Source organism: Acanthaster planci, linkage group LG02 (assembly GCF_054643075.1).
Source record: "Acanthaster planci isolate LZ-2023a linkage group LG02, COTS_SCS, whole genome shotgun sequence".
NCBI classification, from domain to species: domain Eukaryota; kingdom Metazoa; phylum Echinodermata; class Asteroidea; order Valvatida; family Acanthasteridae; genus Acanthaster; species Acanthaster planci.
In genome coordinates this window covers 33,856,824-33,876,434 of record NC_141778.1, presented here as the reverse complement: position 1 = coordinate 33,876,434, position 19,611 = coordinate 33,856,824, and the positions used below count along the sequence as shown (strand labels likewise).

Here is a 19,611-nt window from a genome sequence, read left to right as displayed (position 1 = left end):
CCTAATAAACAAATAAAAAACGATCACGAAATTTATTCTAAACCTTTGAAATTTTATTTTGATGAATAATCTTTTGTATTTAATAAGTCAGTTCATAAAACGTAGTATATTTATCAATTCGCATAGTAGCGCGGTCGTAATTACAAACAAGCAGCAGACAACTTGCACTTGCAACTGTGTACCAAGCTAGCACGTGTGGCAATCAGCATGATGAATTGAGATAAATTTTATTTTTTGACTCACTCTTGTCGGAGAGATCTCGATCCGGACTGCCTGCCTCCCAACCATCTTGACAATAATGGGAGGGGCCGCCAGAGACCATAGACTGACTTACTTGCAGACCTTCACCTGCACAACTGTGGCAGGCGTGACCAGTAGAAGTCTTACTGCCCCCTTGGATGTGATAAAAGTCCTCTCCCAGGTTGGAACGAAAGAAACAAAACAAGGGTTCTTCAAGGCGTTTGTGAACTTGTACCAGTCGCAGGGCCTGAGGGCATTTTGGAAAGGCAACCTGATTGGGTGCTTACGGCTGTCCCCATTCAGTACAATACAGTTTTCAGCATTTTACAAGCTCAAGTCGAGGCTTGCTGATGAGAATGGCCGAATGAGTCCCCCAAAAGCCTTACTTGCTGGTAGTCTCGGAGGCATGGTTGCAACAGTGGTGACCTACCCAACAGACATGGTGAAGACGCGACTGATTGTGCAGTCAACTAATAAACAGAGGAGGCGCTACCGAGGGATAGTCCACGCCTTTAAGTTGATACTCAAGGAAGAGGGGTTGTTGGCTTTCTACAGGGGGCTCTATGTATCACTGCTGGGTGAGATGATGCATTCATCATCTCAAAAATTGGGTGGGGATATTTAGAAGATGGAAGAAAAAGGGAGATGTCATCATTAAGGAGGAACTTTGTCCAAAATGTTTAATCAAAGAGTATCGCTTTGCAGAGAGTCTGAGATAGCATTGTGCTTGTGTTGAAATTTCTTGAATATAGATGCTGCTTTCTGAATGAACAGCAATGTGATTTCACAAATCGTTATTTATAAATGAGTATTTCTTCATGATAAATAGACCGATTTCACCTGCTAAATCACGTGACCTATAGTGGGTATCAACCCCATAACAATGTGTGTTTTGAGTGTTGTTTACAAACTATACAGGCGGGTTACGGTTTAGTACCCGGTACATTCGTAGTCTGAGTACAGTACCTACCGTCCGCATTATTTTTGGTAAATGATACTTACTAAACATTTTCTTTTGGTGGACGTCGTGTTTGTTGATATGTAATACCCACTATTGGTCATGTTACTTAGCGGGCGCAATTGGTCTATTGCATATACATGTATACTCCTTGACAAGTTGATGTAATAATACAGCTGGTACCCAAGAGAAATGCGAGTGATATTTCTCTTGATACTTTTGGTTAGGTTCCATGCCCTTCAGTGCCTGTACCTTCCTGATCTACGAGTTACTAGACACACTTTGGGACACTCCACGTTACATGCTCACCCCAGTCCAGAACTTTTTCAACGGATGCATAGCTGCTGCTGTTGCACAGACGGTGTCCTTCCCCTTTGACACCATCAGGAAAAAGCTTCAGGTACAGGGAAAGAGGCCTATGGAAACACTTGGAAAATTACGAAAACCTTCAGGGAAAGCAGGAACACTACATGGAAAACTGAGGAATTTGGAAAATTTTGAAAAAATTGAGAAAGATGTGTTGGCTAGTTTATCCCTCTGCTTACCCTCCTGAAAGATAAGTTTTTGGATTCCAATGGGACAAAAGTAACCAAAGTGGGAAGAAAGGTATGAAATAAGTAACCTTTTTTTTCACTGAAAATAATTGGAGTACCAACTAAGTCTCTTCCACAAGAAGTTCCACTTCATTTCACTTTCATTCTTTGAGCTGTGTTGAGCATTTTCACACCTAATGCTCAAGCATAAAAGGCCACTTAAAACATTGTCAAGAAGGGCAGAGACATGGTAGGACTCTAAGCAGAGAAGTTAATTCTGGTGGTTTGGATTGGTGTGTTGTTTACAGGCCCAAAGCTTTGTGATGAAGAATGGAGGGGGCGTGGATATCCATCCGTTTAGGGGAATGATCATGGCCTTTCGCAAGACAAACGACGCGTATGGGATGAAGGGATTGTGGAGAGGTAACACAGCAAACATCTGTAAGGTAAGAAATCATCCAGGACAAAAAGGAAGCGGGGGCATAAATGTAGCAATTTGTAGTTGTTTACAATTGGACTTTTTTGTGTTGGTAACAGATAGCACCTTACGCTGGACTGATGTTCATGGCGTATGAAGCTTGTAAGAGGGGGTTTCTCTTCCAGAATGGCTACACCCAGTCTCTGTTTGACGACACTCCACTGCCTGGTGTTGACCAAACCCTCAAGCCGGATGAAGTTGCCAGCTATGTACCCAGATGAAGACAGATTAACGGAAACTGGACAGTGATTCGTGTTCGAGGTGGAGATTTGACTTGCAAGCACCTTGATGCTGAATCCCCCCAAAAAATACAACTGGCCATGAAAACAGAAAAACAATGTTATTGGCTCCATGCAAGAATGGTACAGGGCGTTGTTCAAGTCATTAAAGAAAGCCACGTGAAGGCACTTACATGTTGGTGGCTAAGTTTGCACGTCATTGCCAAATCCAATGTAATGTACACCAGTCTCGAGCAGACTGATATTGTGAATGTTTGCACCCTTGTTAGTGCCTAAAGCTTTGAATAATGTTCACAGTTTTATCAAAGGATGACATATGCTATCAGGGATCTGTTGTTAATTGTTAGTTGATCAACAATTTGGTGAAATTTGGAGCAAGTGTTCATGAAGAGATCCTTTTTCTCTGCCCCCAGTCTAATCCTGCTAAACAAGATAATAAACTTGGACATACACATGAAGTAATACAGAGTACTTGTATAATAATAAAATGTTTTATTCTAAATACTGACAGTTTTCAAGTGTTCTGTCCCGTTCAATATTTGGTACAAATGTGACAGCATTTAATAAAAGATATCCGTGGCTGTTTTCATAAAGCTTAAAATGTTACTTAGATCATATGACAATATATTTCCAACCATTCACATTGATTGATTAATATAAAAGCAATATAAAAAGTTGTTATTACTTTTTTTTTTTTTTGCTCATAAAGTTTTCAATGAGTAAAAAACTTTTCTGGACTCTTAGAACAAACAAGTTTACACCACTAGAACAGTTGTTCTTTAATGATGTGTGTATAGAACATCTGCACACTCGATGATTACACACCTGATGGTGTGAAATGCATTGTAATTATCCTAGGAAGATGGGATGAGAGAGATTTATAAACGATGACGCATTCCAGTAAAAAAGGAAACCTTGTACTTATAAGGATTCAGATAATCTGTTTAGATACAAACAATGTGATCTGTGTAATGGCATGGGGGATTAGCCTGATCCATTTGAAAATCATAGTCTGCACAGCACTCTATCATTTGTTAACCACAAATCATGCGCATGTACAAATACTGCCATGTGTATGAATTGAATATAAAAAAGCACCATGAAAAAAGTCTATTAATTAAAAATTTAAAATTAAAAAATTTTTTTCGAGACTTTTAGCACAATTTTTAAGTCCAATAATAAGTAAACTACGGTAAAACAGATTACACTTTAAGGAGTAATGGAATTGCAATACTGTGTAAGAAATCAAATCAATAAAGACATATTGTCTTCTTATTTTAATGGCAAGTCATAAGGCAACTTGGGGAGAGCGTATCTCCATCCCTCGTGCAGTTCATTGGAAAGTCTTTTGACAAGCTTTCCATTGCTCGATACATCAGCAACATTATTATCTTCCAAGGGATCTGATTGGAGTACGTACAACTCCCTGGCATGGACATCATTCCAATTCATTGTGCAGGTGATATTGTCAAATCCAACCCATTCTGTGTAGTGGTAGCCATCAGCCGTGATCATAGAGTACCCCATGATGGTGATGTTGGCTAATGTGGGTTGGTCACTATCGGGCCGAGGTGTGTCGGATGGACGGGGGAACTGTGTGAAAGCTGCCTTCTTCCACGTTCTTGAATGACTACTACCCGTTGAATTGGACAGAGTTGCTCTAATGAGAGGTGTGAGGTTGACCCCTTCCACACATGTGTCTACTAGTGATGAGTTGACAGGACACAGTGGTGGTACAGGAAGATTGGCCAACCTGGCCAGTGTTGGGAACAGATCGATCAATTCCACCAGAGCATCACTGCTCAAACCTTCATTAAAGTTGGCTGTCTTGCCTTGACCCTTGATCCTTGACCTTAAGCTGCGTTCTTGCAATGGGTCCCTTAGTGGGAATTTGGGCTTCCTAACATTTCCTTTTCCCTTGTCAGTGATGCCTGGTACGTGAAGCATGAATGGGACTTGTGTGGAGGTGGCATAGTTGCTGTATTTGCTCCATTCCTGATGCTCACCAAGTTGCCAACCTACAAAAAACAAGACCAAAATCTGCTCTTACAAATGATTTTCAAGAAACACACTTTTTATTATGAAGGTAGATTATTAAATCTTATTCAAATTTGGTTTCAGTTCAGCTCAAATTTTAGCCGAGTGTCAGAAAAGTGGACTCACCATGGTCTGAGACAAAACTAATGACTGTGTTGTTTGCAAAGCCTGCTGTTTCTAATCCAGCCAAGACACGTCCTAGTTCATAATCCATGTAGGTGGTTGAGGCATAGTATGCCTGCCGTATTAGAAACTGTAACAAATCAAAATGATGCATAAGAGAGATTCTTCAAACACATTGAGTCATGCCAAAAAATAAACAATGGGTCTTTGGTTGTGAAATTTGCAAGGATACCTGCCTAAACTGCATCAAACAGGAACTTTTCAGTGAACAAAAAAAATTGGGGTGGAGATTGGTCACTAAATGAAGTCAAGCTACTTAATCCTAAACAATGACATCTTCATTGTATTCTGTTGTTGCCCATCTTTGGTGAGGCTTACCAACAATTCTATCTCTAAATCTTATAAATCTCTAACCTTTCTTCTTTGCTACAGAATGGCACAGTATTCACATTGTTCATCAACAAATCTACTGAAACACATACACAGGAAATAAGGCATTCCATGTAACTCACATGGTATTTTTCTGGCACTGGACCATATGGAAAAGGTAAATGAAGGGCTGTCATGTCCTCCCTCCTTCGTATATCCATAAACGGATTCCAAGCGACTGGTGGCTGAGTACTGGAGAAGAATGCATTAGGAGCGATATCCACAGACTCCAAGGGGTACAAATCCAGAAATTCCTCGGGATACCTGACAAAGGTCACAAAGCACACGTGTAAGTACATGGTCTCTCCAGAGCTATAGTCCAGTGTCAAACATATTTCTTCATTTCATAAAACAAAAGATTTTCTGTGACATCATCGTAGAAATAGAAGCCATTGCAAAAAAAAGTTCACCAATGGCTGATAGCTGGAACAGTCAATTCAACTGTTCCTAAAACTCGAGTCTTAAAGCCATTTTTTCCATTACTTTTGCTCTAGTGTGGATCAGCTCAAGCAAGCTGACCTCTTGCTTTGATGAATCACTCCATTTGGCATCCTATTGAAAATTGAGGGTTCCTATTGATTTCCACTGAGCAAGAGTCTTTTCAAGGCGGTTAACTAAAATGTGGCACTAGTGACTTCCAACTCATTTTGTTAAGCTGGGTCACAAATGATTGTGACTGATGGATACAGTCTTGCAGTTAGAGAATCATGAGACAGCAAAATGCAGAGCTGTGGGTGGGTGCTTCAAGCACTGACATCAGCGCTGAAGCCCAACTACTGCTCAGGAGAAAACCCTATTTTTCAAACTCCTCTGCTTGGTCAATTTCTGCAGCATGAAATTTTCTCCCCTTAACATCTGATCAAGGGGTACTATCCTTCCTTTGCCCGATCACAGGCTCCCAGGACTTAGCTCAGTGATGCTACATGTAGAGTAGCTCCAGGCACTTATCTCCTTGTCAAATTATTATGGTCACCTGAAGGAGATGTGGGGCTTGTGGAAACCCATTGCCAGGAAGAAGGGAAGGTGAGGCATGGTGGCCTTCCCAGACAGGCCAGCATCTCTGACCCTGGATAGGTTGTGGAAGATCTCCAGGATGTGGTCTGTGGTCTGAATGTCAGGCAAGGCACCCATCGGCTGGCTGGACACGTTGACTGGGCAGAAGAGATTGAAATGCAGCTTCCCGTCCGGGCCTGGGCAAACCTGTCAGTATGGATAACTAAGGCGTTACACTTGGCAAAGAAAGTCTAACACCATCTGGATGCTTAAAAAGGTATTCTCTCAGAACAAGGCCAACTCGCAGTCAGACACAAGTCAAGTCCAGACCCAGGCCCATTTGTCCACTTCTGAATTTTTGAGGCTTCCAGAATGCTTGTGCTGTTAGTGCCTGGGACTAACGTAAGGCTTCGACTGGAATACTGTTTAAATGCATTGATTACGTTAAGTTTAAGATACCTAATTTTAATACAATCATACCTTTTCATAGCCAAAGTGCTCTGTAGGTGCATGATAAGGCGGTACAGACCAGCTGAATGGAGAATCATTATCTGTTCCACAAACATGACCTAGATTAAAATAAAATACACTTGAACAACCGGTGCTTGATAACTTGACACTCCATGAACATTAATTTTGTAAGTTTTGGAGTTTTCATTTTTCATCTTACATTAAGCAGCATTTCAAAACATTCTTCATATCAGAATCAGGAAAAGCAACAACATCAGTATCAGGGAAGCATGGTCTCCATAAAGAGAACACAAAAATTAGAGCTAATATCCTCATACATTATATCACTCCTAAAAGTTTCATCTTAAAATTGTTGTGGCCATCAAGAATAAATTCTTAGTTCATGTCAATTTTGGTTAATGGGTTAAACTTTGCTCATACAAATTTTTTTTCTTAATGTGATTCATACCATTGTGGAAAACTTTGCCAAAACTAGCCGCGAAGTAACCAGCTTCCTTGAAGTACTGAGGGAGAGTTGTGAAGTTGCCCACATGAGTGCGCCAGTACGATGCTTTGTTGAAGTAGGTTTTGGTGGTATCTGGGCGTCGGCTTGTCAGAAATGACACTCGAGATGGAGCACACAGTGGTTGCTGCACAAAACCCAATAAATTTTGATTCAAAAGCATCTTTTCTGAAATGAATTTGACAAAATCTTGAAATGCGATTAAAGACAACTAATATCATACTGTTAACAAACATCCCTTTAACATGAGACAAGTAAGTTAATGAGCATGTTAATTGTGCTTCTGGACCTCCCAATATTTAGACATAACATTAACCTTAAAGATCAATCACATTGATAATTCACAATTTCAATTTTTAAGAAATTTATATTTAAAACAATTTACTAGATAAAAACCAAATAAAGATTGCTACCTCTACTAACATCAAAAGCATGAATTGAAGTCGTCCTTCCTATTACACCCTCATTGATGCTTTTTTTTTTACTCTGAGCATTCTCATGGTGGAACTAAACTCCCAAATAGATAACCAGCAATGGCGGTTGCAGCAGAAACGGTAATTAAAGCATATTCATGTTCCAAGAGCAAAGTTGGGTGCAAACAGAAGTGTATATAAAAAAGGGTGGGGCTCTGTCATGGTCAGAGTGAAGACAGTAGCATATGCAAACAGCCACAGTACTTCAATGTACCCCACACAGTGCACATCTCCTACAATAATTGGCACGTACATGTCGTACCATCACAGCTAACCTCGTACCCAAGACTTCACAGTGACAATGAAGTAGACACAACACATCAACTGTAGGAAGATCACTGTCATCCATCATTTTTGTGGCCACGCAACATCACCAGTGCACATAACAAATGAATGTACACGCGCACTTGTGATCAATTCGTGACCAACAAAAAATTCACGGTCTATGACCGTGATATAAGAAGTGCTAAATGATACTCTCGTATTTACCAGAGGTCCAAATATATACCTGTGCATAAGTGTTGGTAAACCTGATAGACTGTGACGCCAGCTGGTCAATGTTAGGGGTAATGGCCTTTCCTCCATAACTTGAAATGACTGGGGCTAGATCATCTACCACCAGGAACAAGACATTTGGTCTGTCAGCCTCCACCCTCCCTAAAAATATGCAAATAAAATGAAAGAAGGGAAATGCAGTATTTAAGCCCAGTAACCATACCAAATAATGTTCAGCACGGATAATAAATAACAGCATGCTTTAAAATATGCAAAAACTGTCCTTACACAAAGATTAATATTGATTCCTAGTATTCCATGGAATAAATTTAAGATCCTGCCCTTATTTTGAAGAAAAAATGCTATAGATACCACCATTTCCCCTACTCCCTTTAATTCACACGATGCAGTGTCTTTGTTTTGCACTGAAAAGATAATAAGTATCAATAAAGGGTGTACATGTAAGTCAAACTTTCAACTGAGACCAGAAACATCATTACCAAACAAACTTTTACAGTGAAAATTTTTCCTTCCAATGTCTGCAATGTACATGTACATGTATAGTCCTGATATGCAATCTCTCCAAAAAAATCTTGACTTGTGTGGAAAGCAAATTTGTAAATAAAACTCACTATGTTTTATTTCATGTTATTTTATAGTACAGGTAATCACGTAGATTACAATGTGTGCAATAAAGTTACAATCACAAAAAGCAACAGAATAAGAACATAAACATGATAAATAGAAAATGAAAGGAAAATTAAGAGAAAGACAATAATGTAACATCCCTGCAGGAATATCTTGAAGAGCAGCTGAGGAGCTTTTCTATCATACATACATGTAGGCCATATAGTTATTTTTTTCAAATTACTAATTGTCAGAATTCTCCATTAATTAATTCCATATTTTATTCCTATTCTTCTATCAGGTCAATTAATGTCAGATATTTTCTATTTCAGTGTCAGCTCCTGTGCCCAATTAATCTGAACTAAACTTTGGCATGTATTATTCACTAGACTTTCTCTTCATGTTTAATTCATCACTTTACTTCTTCAGGTTACACATCAATGACCAGGGCCATGGCTTTCTGTACATAGGAATTTGGATGCACTACCTTGTCCTTTTGTATTGCAGTGGAGCTTTCTTTTGTAAAGACTTGTCACAGGTTGTGTGGATAAAGAAAATAAGGCTGGAGTTCTGTGGGCGATTTAAATGTGAACAGAGCACAACTGAGTATAAATGTGATGAACAGCGATAGACAGTAGAGACCTGAGAGATGCATCATGATGATGAGTGTGTGGGCTGAGTTGATAGTCCCTATCCCAATGCCGCGCGAGTTTTGTACTTTGGTTGCGCCATTTGCCACAGCAAGTAGCAGATTTATCAGGCTGCTTATGAGGCAAAATTGGTTGTCAGGATCATTGTAGCGGCTGATTGACATTCCAAGATTAGAAAAATGGAGAAAACCGTAAGTTTAAATTCAAGTTATTTTGTCATATATCAGTGCTTTTGGTTGTGACTCTCAAGAAACTGGATGGAGTGATATTGTGAACTTTAACAGCATCAACTAATTTGTTAAAGATGTGTTCGAAATCAACTTGATGCTAAATTACTGATCATAGTTGTTTGAGTTCTGACAAGTTTTCTTTGAAATGACTGTTAGAGATTGAGATACAAATTTTTGTTATTGTACTATACTATTTGGCATTTTGGTGAATTATTGCTTCAATTAGATGGCCTTGAAGATCTCAGCTTGGCTCAAAGACTGGTTGAGTTCCGTTCCTCCTCACGCTCGATGGCTGGTTCTTGAATTCCAATGTAACCTTGGTCACAGCACACTGCAGTGAGGGTTCACATCTAAGTTGCGGAGGTGGTCCCGCAGATGTACCAGAGTCGATGAGCAAGCTAGAAAGGGCAGATTCTTATAATCAAGGAGAGACGAACTGATATTACGTCGAACTGTATGTCAGATATTTTAATTTGAGAGCAGACGTACATGTAGTGAAAACACTTGCGAATTTTGACTTAAAGATCTACTAGTACATGTACATGGCTTGAACCTTTCAGGTTATTCCAGCTTGTGGCATACTTTTAATCAACCTTGTTTTCTCTGGAGTTTATACTGACATTTGTTTAGAAGTTTTCTTGTGAATACTTATTTTCCTGGGAGGAACTTTGATTGCTAATTCTTTTATTTTGAGGTGCTTTTCAGAGCTGAAATTTTACAGCATTATATTACAGAAACTGGAAATTATCAAGTGTATCTCTTTGATGCACTAGTTTGTGAATTTACTGTGAATTCAAAATTTTAATTCACACATACCTGTTCTTACCTGTAAATACTTGAATTGCAAATGCTGATTTTCATGCGGGTGTGAATCGACATTCATTTGATAAGTTTAATTTAATTCTGATAAGTTAAATTTAATTCCGAGTTGTAGCTACACTCACTTGAGAGACATCTGATTGTAAATACGGAATGGTGTATATTTTGTATTATAGAATCGAGAAATTTTGTAAATGAATTCATATCATATATTGTGAATACTATAGATTGGGTTTTGTTACGATCATTTTCTTGCCTGCATCCAGTCCTTCTGTTGCAGTGGCCGTAGAGTGAGCACACTGTGACACTAATATTACTACGTGTACAATTCCAACCTTGAACACACCTTGAAAGCCACACCTACACCTCCATGTCATCTAGAAGAGATGTATGGCAGGGTTAAGGAGACCTCACTTGCCAATTAAAAACTTAAGTTACTTAAGTTACTTAAAACTCTGCTTGAAAAAGAGAAGTGTGGTCGTTTGGCTCGGATGGCACTCTCACTGGGCAATTTATTCCACCTATCCACTACTCTTTGAACACACCATGGAGGAAGGAACAATGTACATGACAGGCAATCTATTAAGATTAATCTATTTAAGGTCCGCTTAAATTATTAGTTTCACGATGCAAAGGAAGACGGGCAGAAAGAGTCCAAATGTAACTGTCTCAATTATACAGAGTTTTATTTATACGTCAATTTTTGAGGGTTCAAACATCTAAGTTTGATTACAATGAAATTGTTCAAATCTCTTGTTATTCCTTTCCATAAAATTCCATATTCCCCAAATTCCTCAAATTGGCAGGTGTGCGACCATGGACTTGGCCCTCCAGACAGCACCTAATAACAAATAGTATGTGGAGTGAAGATCGAAACCCTAGTGTTAATCATATGAGTCGCCACACAAACAAATAGCTGAAGTACAATGTACATGTACAATGAACAATATCACCTGTACGCTTCATGTGAAACTTTTACAATCTAGACAGTAAATTTTCACTCCAAAATCACTCATTTAGCGTTCTGCTATGACCCCAGTATTCATCAAGTCGGGTCACACACTATGGAATCATAGATTGCGAAGGTAAAGATACTACAAATTAGCTACATGTATTACAGCGTAAAAAGCTAGTTTTCTTGGTGACAGGTTAACTCCAAGATACTCACTCTCTGGTGCCTACACTGTAAAGGAATATGTTACTCGCGTGCCCACTGCACTTTCTTCGCGGGCATTTGTTATAAATTTCTAAGGGCTGGGCGGCATGCCAAATAAACTCTGGTGACCCCTAAAACATGCTTCCCTACATGTATATTACTTTCCTCGACATGACACTCGGGGCTCAGACCAATGCACTTCATTGACTTACATGTAGAAGCGGAAGGAAATCCCTATAGCATGAATAAATAATACACTTGCAGATTCCTAATAACCTATGACTGCCATGGGCCTGTAGCACTGGATACAAGCCTTATCGCTCACACTGCATGGGTGATTTTGCACAATGGTACTGTAGAAAGGCACTGTGGGAAGTAAAAAGGGCCAACCACAAGCCTTATTGCTCATACTGTATGGGTGATTTTGCACAATGGTAGAAATGCGATATGGTTTATTGAACTCTTTTCCCTACCATGTGCCCTTTTAATGTGCAAAAGCACTCACGCGATCGTAAACACTGATTTGATTGTTAGTATGTTACTACTACCTCCATGCTCATGTTAGAGCATAGAGGAAGGACACAGAAGGAGTTTGAACTGCCCGGGCTGTAACAACATCTGGCATGTCCAGAGCGCAGCCAGCACTTGCCTCGCACTAAGTGTTTCACAACCATGCAACCCCTTTGTACCGTATGATCGCCGCCACATTTTTTTTGGCTGGTAATCTGCATCCTTAAAACTTTGTATACTGAGGTATAGGAAACTGAATATTCATGCCTTTGTTGGTGCTTGGTATGATCTCATGGCAACATCAAATTTAATGCTTGCGCAGTTGCTTGCATTACACCGTGTGCCCTAACTCTATATGTGCAGTCATTGCCCTTAATGAGCTCTTTCTTCCAGAGTTATTTTGGGAATAAATGGCCCGGTTGTTTACAAGATTTTATGTTTTGCTTGAATCATTTTTATTGCGGCATTTGTACAAAAGCGTATTTTATGAGATTTCACGATCACTCCCTGTGATGAAATAGCGCATTTTGTTCCTAATGAACTAAGCTTTCCAGTAGTAGTGAACGTTTTGTTGGCCAGTCTTAGCCAAATTTGTATAAGTCTTTGAACACTGATGTATTGGACAGAGGAGAATAAAATTACAAGCTTTGAATGGATAATGGAACAGTGTATCAAAATTAAAAATGTGTTTTTACAATGGCAAAAGTATTTCCTGGTCACATTGATGGTAATTTGTATTTAATTGTGAGCAGAAAACTACACGTATTGCTAGGATATTACTAGCCCCACTTGTCCGGCTAAGATGCAGACAGTAATCAGGCATTTTTGGAATGTTCTCTTTTAATATTATTCGTCTGACTCGGCGGCGACCATCATTGAACAGTTTGAAGGGCCTGAGTTGCAACTCCTTCTGTGTCCTTCCTCAATGGTTAGAGAGCATAAAGCTAGGAACAAAATCAATTAAATTTGATCTTCCATGATCTTACCTTGGCCTTGGAGGAACCCTTGTACATGTACATTCTTGCAGGTCCACAATCCCACAAACAGCCACAAAAAGAGCCCTTTACCATGCTTCATTCTTCGGTCTGTGGGGCATCTGTTTACGCAAGCTATGGTACACGTACGCGTACGACATAAAGCATGGAGCTTATGCATTATATTTATAAACACACTAATGTAAATACCATTGTCCGCGCATGACGTACAAGTACAAGTACATGCTGCATTATTCATGACCGTACCCGACGTATCCTGACTCGCTTCTGACTCGCTCCTGACTCAGTCCCGATCCTATGCTGGAGGAAAATAGATGCTCAGTGGAAGAAATAAGATGGAACTGAGAGCTGTCGGGAAGAGAGCAGCATCTCTCTTCTGGTGGGTTTGTTTGTTTTTTTTTATAAAAAAGACTTATTTTGATTGCGAAAGTAAAATATCGGGCAGCACGACCACCCTCGCAGGTGCATGGACAACAAACAGTCCACGGGCAGTTGATAATGAAAAAGAAAACCTGAGCCCACCAATGCAAATTGTTCTTGCAACGTTTCTTGCCAATCTGCTGTAGTTACAAGCCTCCCAGTTCTATCAAAACCAACCTAATTAACGACTTTACAGGAAGGATTCTTAGATCTCGAGAAGTGAACAACTATCACTCTGCTTTCCAGGCCCTATACAGCCGGGGTTAGAATCCGCCCCAAAACATTTTTCCAATATTAGAACTTTTTCACGAGCCGAACCTTCAGGATTTTTATTCTCGCTCTTTGCGGTTTTTTGATACCGTTTTTGTGATAGAATCTTTCTATCTGATCTCAAAAGAAATTAAAATGAAAAATTAATGTCAGAGGCATTTGAGTTCGATTTCCTAGGCTACACTTAAAATGTATGTATTTATTATTGAGAACAGGCTCAGTGAGGTTGCCAGGTTTCTTTCCGTAGAAGGGGCAAGAAGAATTAATTTATATCACAGTGGAAGGGGGTCCGAATTTCTGTACTTGTAATATACTATTTTATTTGTTATCACAAATTTTTAAGGGAACTGTGCCACTTGCTTGGTCTCCCCCAAAAAATTAGAACTAAAAACAGAAGAGAATTCTTGCATAGGGAACTTGCAAAGGGTAATTTGGTACTGGTACCAGAGCAGAGGTGTCTTGGAAATACACAGAAAAATGGAGGAATCAGGAATTAAACTTTATGTTTTAACATAAAGCAGTCAAAATAAGACAGAAGGAAGTTGAATTTAACATATGAGTTATAAACTTTTTGTTATTACTGTAATCTTATTTTCTCGATCGTAATTTTAGTCGTCTTATCATAATCAATAATATTACTCTGTAACAATCTTATTTATTTTGGGTGAGTCGGATTGGCCAAGTAGTTCTTTCTTCGCCTTGATCACCTCTGCTGCCCAGGGTCTGATTCCCGGCTCGGTTCACAGGTGGATTAGGTTTTTAGTCACTACCTGGTTCCGTGGGTTTGTTTTACCCATAGGCCTAGAGCTGTATAATATAATAAGGCTCTGTGGTCAGCGGCATATCCAGCGTTTGGTGTGGGTGTGTGAGGGGGGGGGCAAATTTAAAATCAAATGCAGCTTCACGCTCATTCAACATGATGTTGGGAATAGAAAAAGCAAAAGCCTTATTTTACCAAGTTTCCCCTTCTGCCACCTCCCCCGCTGGATAGCCACTGTCTATGGTTTTACCCAGAAATTTCTTCTCTAGTCTAGGGTTTTTCTCCCACTTCTAAAAGTGTAACTACGTCTAATTGGGTCGTTTGGCAGCTGCCTGAAGCGCCGTTGTATGCCATTGGCTCGATCACGCCTTCATTATTACAGCGCATTTGAACATCTGTATGAAATTTGTGCTTTATAAATGAATGAATGATTATTATTATGTGTGATTTAATTTAAACAAAAAGAAGGGTTTTCCTGGCATCTCTCAAACTTTCAATGTTCTTTCACTTTTGTCAGTGTCGTCCGAAAAGTTAAAAATTCAGTTACAAACTTAATCCAGGATTGCGACCGTTAAAAAATCCCTTTTGAACCGTGAAAATACTGCCATGTTTTCTCACTAGTCCTCCAATGCACTGTGCATAATAACGCCTCAATGGGAAACAGCAATATAGCCTTTTCTGTACCGAAAGCATGGAGGTTATCGATTGTGCACACAATTAAGCGTTCGCTGGAAACACAAAAATGGCTAATTCTGTTGCTATCTACGCCCGGTGGACGAGTAAGCACAATACGCTTGATAGGAAACGCCAATATAATTAACTACTTCAATGTAGCGCACACCAGAAGGTAGTACGTAATGTGCCTATTCAGTGGAAACGCTGAAACGGCTGTTTTGTAGCTTGCTGTGCCCTATACATGTGTGCACAATGCGCCGTCGATGAGAAACACTGATATGCCCACTTTTTCAGTGTAGCGCCTACCATATAGTTGTACGTAATGCGCAGTTCGGTGGGAACGCCGAAACGGCCTGTTTTATAGCTCGCTATGCCCTATACTTTTGTGCAAAATGCGCCGTCGATGGGAAACACTGATATGCCCACTCTTTCAGTGTAGCGCTTACCATACGTAATGCGCAGTTCGGTGGGAACGCCGAAACAGCTTGTTTCATAGCTCGCTATGCCCTATACTTGTGTGCACAATGCGCCGTCGATGGGAAACACTGATATGCCCACTCTTTCAGTGTAGCGCTTACCATATGGTTGTACGTAATGCGCATGTTCGATGGAAACGCCGAAACGGCCTATTTTGTAGCTCGCCTATGCCCTATACACGTGTGCACAACCAGCCGTGTACAGAAAGGGCCATATCGGCGGTCCAAACGAGATTTTCTTTACGGTCCAAAAAGCTGGTTACCGCTTTTCTCGTAAGGTTTCACGTCAGGGACGGGATACCAGTGAAGTACTAGAAATGCAGTTCATTTTCCAATGTTGAAAATAATCGTTAAGTGCGCAAAAAAGGAAATACATTTGCTCCGACGAAACAGTAAAAATGAAATTATATCTGCAGTCACAGGTATTATTTGATTTACTTCAAAATTTGAAGGAGTCCATCAGGGAAAAAAGTGTTTTTGAATGGCACATTGAGCCACACAACTAACTGATGACAGTGCTTTCGATAAAATAATCATTCTCAGTTCAAGTGCAGAACAAAAAAATTGTAAAAACTTCATGAGTTGCTGCACCGATGTCAATGAATTAATAACACCTTTGATATGTATCGAGGAGGACATTCAACCTAATCAATCAGCAGCGGATGGAGGGGGGCAGCGGGGTCTCTGCCTCCACAAAAAGAAGGCGCAAGTTTGTTTTAGGGACATAAAAGGGGAGGTTTTATTTTCTCTTCCTTCCCAATGAGGGTTTAAAAAAGTCTACTCCCAACCGCCAGAATGAATAGCTGTAAATGTTTAATAATAAAATTTAATTTTTTTCCCCAGGAAAAAAAGGCCCCCAACGAATTTGGTTCTCATCCTTCCTTTCCTCCCGTCTGATTATACAGTCCCAAGTCCAATACATTAAAAATAATACAAGATGAACGAAAACAAATGACCACCAACTTAATCAAATAATTGACATCAAAGCTATTGCTTTTACTCCAATTTATTTGTACCTATATATAACACTCAATTAAGGGGAAACCAGGTATATGATACATAATTTATGTGTACAATACTGATTTGACTGTTGAATGAATTCCGAAACAATTACAGCCTTATCATGCCATAATAAAACCAACAACTGTGATTTCCCCATTTCTTGATAAAAGTCTAGACTTTTATCAAGAAATGGGAAAATCACAGGTTACTCTGATGCTGTTTGTTACCATGAGAGATGAAACTCATCAAGAAAAAGTAATTTAGGACACTCTTATACATTCAGAATACTGCCAATTGTAAAATCTATGGGAACAATTAGCTCTCTTTTGATATTTTCACATTTGTTAACTTCCACCAATGTCTTGTACATAATATGTACAGTTCACTCTATTCAGTTCAGAATACTATTATGAAGAATCTGTTTAGGAGGTTATTCTGAAAATCCAAATATCTGGATTTCTTGAGTTTTTTGTTTTTCCTCTCCCTTTATAGCAAAGCAATTTGTCTGGTCCCTTTAAGTTTATTGGACACTAGCATTGACTGTCTTGTAAATTTACATATTTACTTAACTCCATTTCAAAGATCAGCTGTTTGGTTTTTGTGTTGATAATTCAGGCTTTTTAATACACCTCTGAAGATATAACATTACATTTTTGTAAATGAGATTTCAAAAGGGAAGTTGAACATAAAATTTCAGGCCTTGCAGTTAAGATACCATGTGGCAGTAATAAACACAGTAGGGGTGGGAATTTACATTAAATTTGAAAAAACGTTTACAAAAACTTAAATGTTTAGCCAACACTTTACAGAGGACGCTGCCTACCTCAGTGTTTTCATATATGCATAATTATATAGTTCAATAATGCACATGGTTCAAACAATGTAGTAGACTGATGTTGGGGCATTTTAAACGAACAACGTTTATTGTTTAGAATCCATTTCTTTCTCAAAAAGTACATGGATGCTAAAAGAGAAAAAAAACATGTAATAAGGATTATTTACAATAAAACCCCAGATTGCATCCATCAAAATGTTAAACCTCTAACATTTTAACCTGTAAACGTCCCACCGTTAAAACAGTGTTTGTTCTTTGCTGGTTGGTGGGAATGATCAAGTTGGCGAACTGATGGACAGGATGGGAGACATATAGTCATCGTTGGTGACTGGCTGGAAGATGAAGTAATAAAGCTGCTTTGCCATAATTTATTTCAGTCCTCCTGCCAAAATATAAATAAATACATTTCAAATGTTAACTTTTCAAATAAGCAAATTACAAAAACAGTCAGAACTGTGGTTATTAAAACGATAAAATTGTCAACAACTTTTTAAGATATAAGGTCATAAGGAGCAACCAGAAACAGCATGTTCTGGAGAACTTTGAGAAATTTTAAAGGAATTCCCAATCTTAATGAAGTTAAATCAAATACTGCCCAAATTTCATGGAATTAAATCCTGCTATGAGTGATATATATACTAAGATGTAGATTGGGGGTAAGTACGTCCTTGTTCTACAGGTAGGCAAATAATAACTATTATGAGAAATTGTGTTGTTGTACAAGTGCACTCAGATACCTTCCATGGACCTTGTTTTGTCAAGGCGTTTTCTGGGCTCCAAGGATTAAGTGAGAATTAAGCATGAGAATGGTGGTAGCCACATGGCTAGAAGCTGGTTGAAAATATCATCATGTATGTCTTAAACCCATGTCCAACATGCATGTAGGTCATTCTATAAATTTGGGGTCCACTTTTCCCTCTCCTTATTATGTATGGCATTTGATTTTTTATAATTAGAACTCACTGTTTAATTTCCAAAACTGAATAAGTACTGCAAATTACCTGCCAAACAAATAAAAATAGTTTCAAATCAATTTCAGTGACACATCCCTTAGTAAACGAATGGTCCAAATCGAAACCAAAATTTCACGGATTTCTCTACAAGTACAAATTGGAAATCGCCCAAAGTAACACAACAGAGTATTGATGGGGTGAGTGATCCATACATGCAAAATGAAATTCATAGAAGGCATTTTGCTGAGTCTTCACTTTATGAATGGACTGCCGTGGGACCTAGGTCCTACGCACCCCCAGAGCTGTGGGGTCCAACGTCTGCTCCGCTGGCACGTGGCAGCGCAGCGGACATCGGACCCATCAGTTCCAGGGGTAGGTCCTACGGTGGGAGTCCAGTATTAGACTGGCCCCCGGTCTTGGGCTACAACTGACCATGTCAGTTGAGTTAATCATGAGTTGATCAGTATTCTCTATGATCTATCGAACATATGTCGAATGGAGGTAGGAAAAGTTTTAAGTTAAATGGCTTAATTTTAAAACGATATATTTCACCATACCTTTCCTTGCTGTCTTTGCTGAGACTCCTAACATATTACTGTCTTCATACAAAGCACTTTTTGCGTCACGATATGAAAAGAAATGCTTTTCTTCACAATTTTATTCTACTCCCACAACACAGCTCATGCAACTTTGCAAGAAATTGCTTACATTGGCTGTCAACACTACCTCTCTTGAGGGCGTTCTATACGAAAAACAGACAAGTTTTGGACTGTGCATCTTCCTTGAGGGCACTATTTGATTTATAGGTTGAAAAAAGTTTCCTTGAGGGCGCAGCGTTACTTAGCAACGATTTATTAAATAGCGCCCTCAAGAAAGAAAACCACGAGATTTTAAAAGAGCGCCATCAAGAAAAAAATTCCTATTGCAATTATTGCTTTATTAAATAGCGCCCTCAAGAAAGAAAAACCATGAGATTTTAAAAGAGCGCCATCAAGAAAAAAATTCCCATTGCAATTATTGCTTTATTAAATAGCGCCCTCAAAAAAGAGAACCGCGCCCACGTAATTTTAACAGAGCGCCCTCAAGAAGAAAATTTTCGCTTACGGGTGCATTCCACCAAATGGTTGTATTTCTGCGCGCGAACTCATTAATATTTTGTGATCCCGAGGGGTTTTCACAATAAGACAGGCAATAATCAGGAGGCATCATAGAAGTGGATCTATGAATCTCGAATTTAGGACTGATTTTCTCCAGTTCAGGGT

At 39.2% G+C, this 19,611-nt stretch overlaps 2 protein-coding genes and 1 long non-coding RNA gene across 3 annotated transcripts; 1 reads left to right on the top strand and 2 right to left on the bottom strand.

Moving 5' to 3' along the window:
• Positions 1-125: 125 nt before the first annotated feature.
• slc25a43 (solute carrier family 25 member 43) lies at positions 126-2,808 on the top strand. Its single transcript, XM_022243190.2, has 4 exons — positions 126-818; positions 1,426-1,598; positions 2,040-2,177; positions 2,269-2,808. Exons 1-4 carry the CDS (start codon positions 299-301, stop codon positions 2,428-2,430), a joined length of 993 nt encoding a protein of 330 aa, XP_022098882.1. The 5' UTR covers positions 126-298; the 3' UTR covers positions 2,431-2,808.
• Positions 2,809-2,910: 102 nt separating this feature from the next.
• LOC110983712 (iduronate 2-sulfatase-like) lies at positions 2,911-13,115 on the bottom strand. The gene is made up of 8 exons (XM_022243189.2): positions 12,950-13,115; positions 7,985-8,133; positions 6,950-7,130; positions 6,511-6,599; positions 6,011-6,237; positions 5,121-5,301; positions 4,612-4,738; positions 2,911-4,466 (listed from the first exon to the last, which is right to left on the bottom strand). Exons 1-8 carry the CDS (start codon positions 13,038-13,040, stop codon positions 3,721-3,723), a joined length of 1,791 nt encoding a protein of 596 aa, XP_022098881.2. The 5' UTR covers positions 13,041-13,115; the 3' UTR covers positions 2,911-3,720.
• Positions 13,116-16,534: 3,419 nt separating this feature from the next.
• LOC110983740 (uncharacterized) lies at positions 16,535-19,181 on the bottom strand. Its single transcript, XR_002598772.2, has 3 exons — positions 18,907-19,181; positions 18,360-18,397; positions 16,535-17,778 (listed from the first exon to the last, which is right to left on the bottom strand). It is a non-coding gene; the product is annotated as an uncharacterized LOC110983740 (long non-coding RNA).
• Between the last annotated feature and the right edge of the window lie 430 nt (positions 19,182-19,611).

Bases quoted from the DNA above. Each gene is read 5' to 3' on its own strand.
- LOC110983712 (XM_022243189.2), bottom strand. From the start codon at position 13,040: ATGAAGCATGGTAAAGGGCTCTTTTTGTGGCTGTTTGTGGGATTGTGG. The intron at 8,134-12,949 runs GTAAGATCATGG...GCATATTTTTAG, and splicing joins AGGGTTCCTCCAAGGCCAAG to GGAGGGTGGAGGCTGACAGA. The intron at 6,238-6,510 runs GTATGATTGTAT...CCATACTGACAG, and splicing joins AGCACTTTGGCTATGAAAAG to GTTTGCCCAGGCCCGGACGG.
- slc25a43 (XM_022243190.2), top strand. From the start codon at position 299: ATGGGAGGGGCCGCCAGAGACCATAGACTGACTTACTTGCAGACCTTC. The intron at 819-1,425 runs GTGAGATGATGC...ACTTTTGGTTAG, and splicing joins GCTCTATGTATCACTGCTGG to GTTCCATGCCCTTCAGTGCC. The intron at 2,178-2,268 runs GTAAGAAATCAT...TGTTGGTAACAG, and splicing joins ACACAGCAAACATCTGTAAG to ATAGCACCTTACGCTGGACT.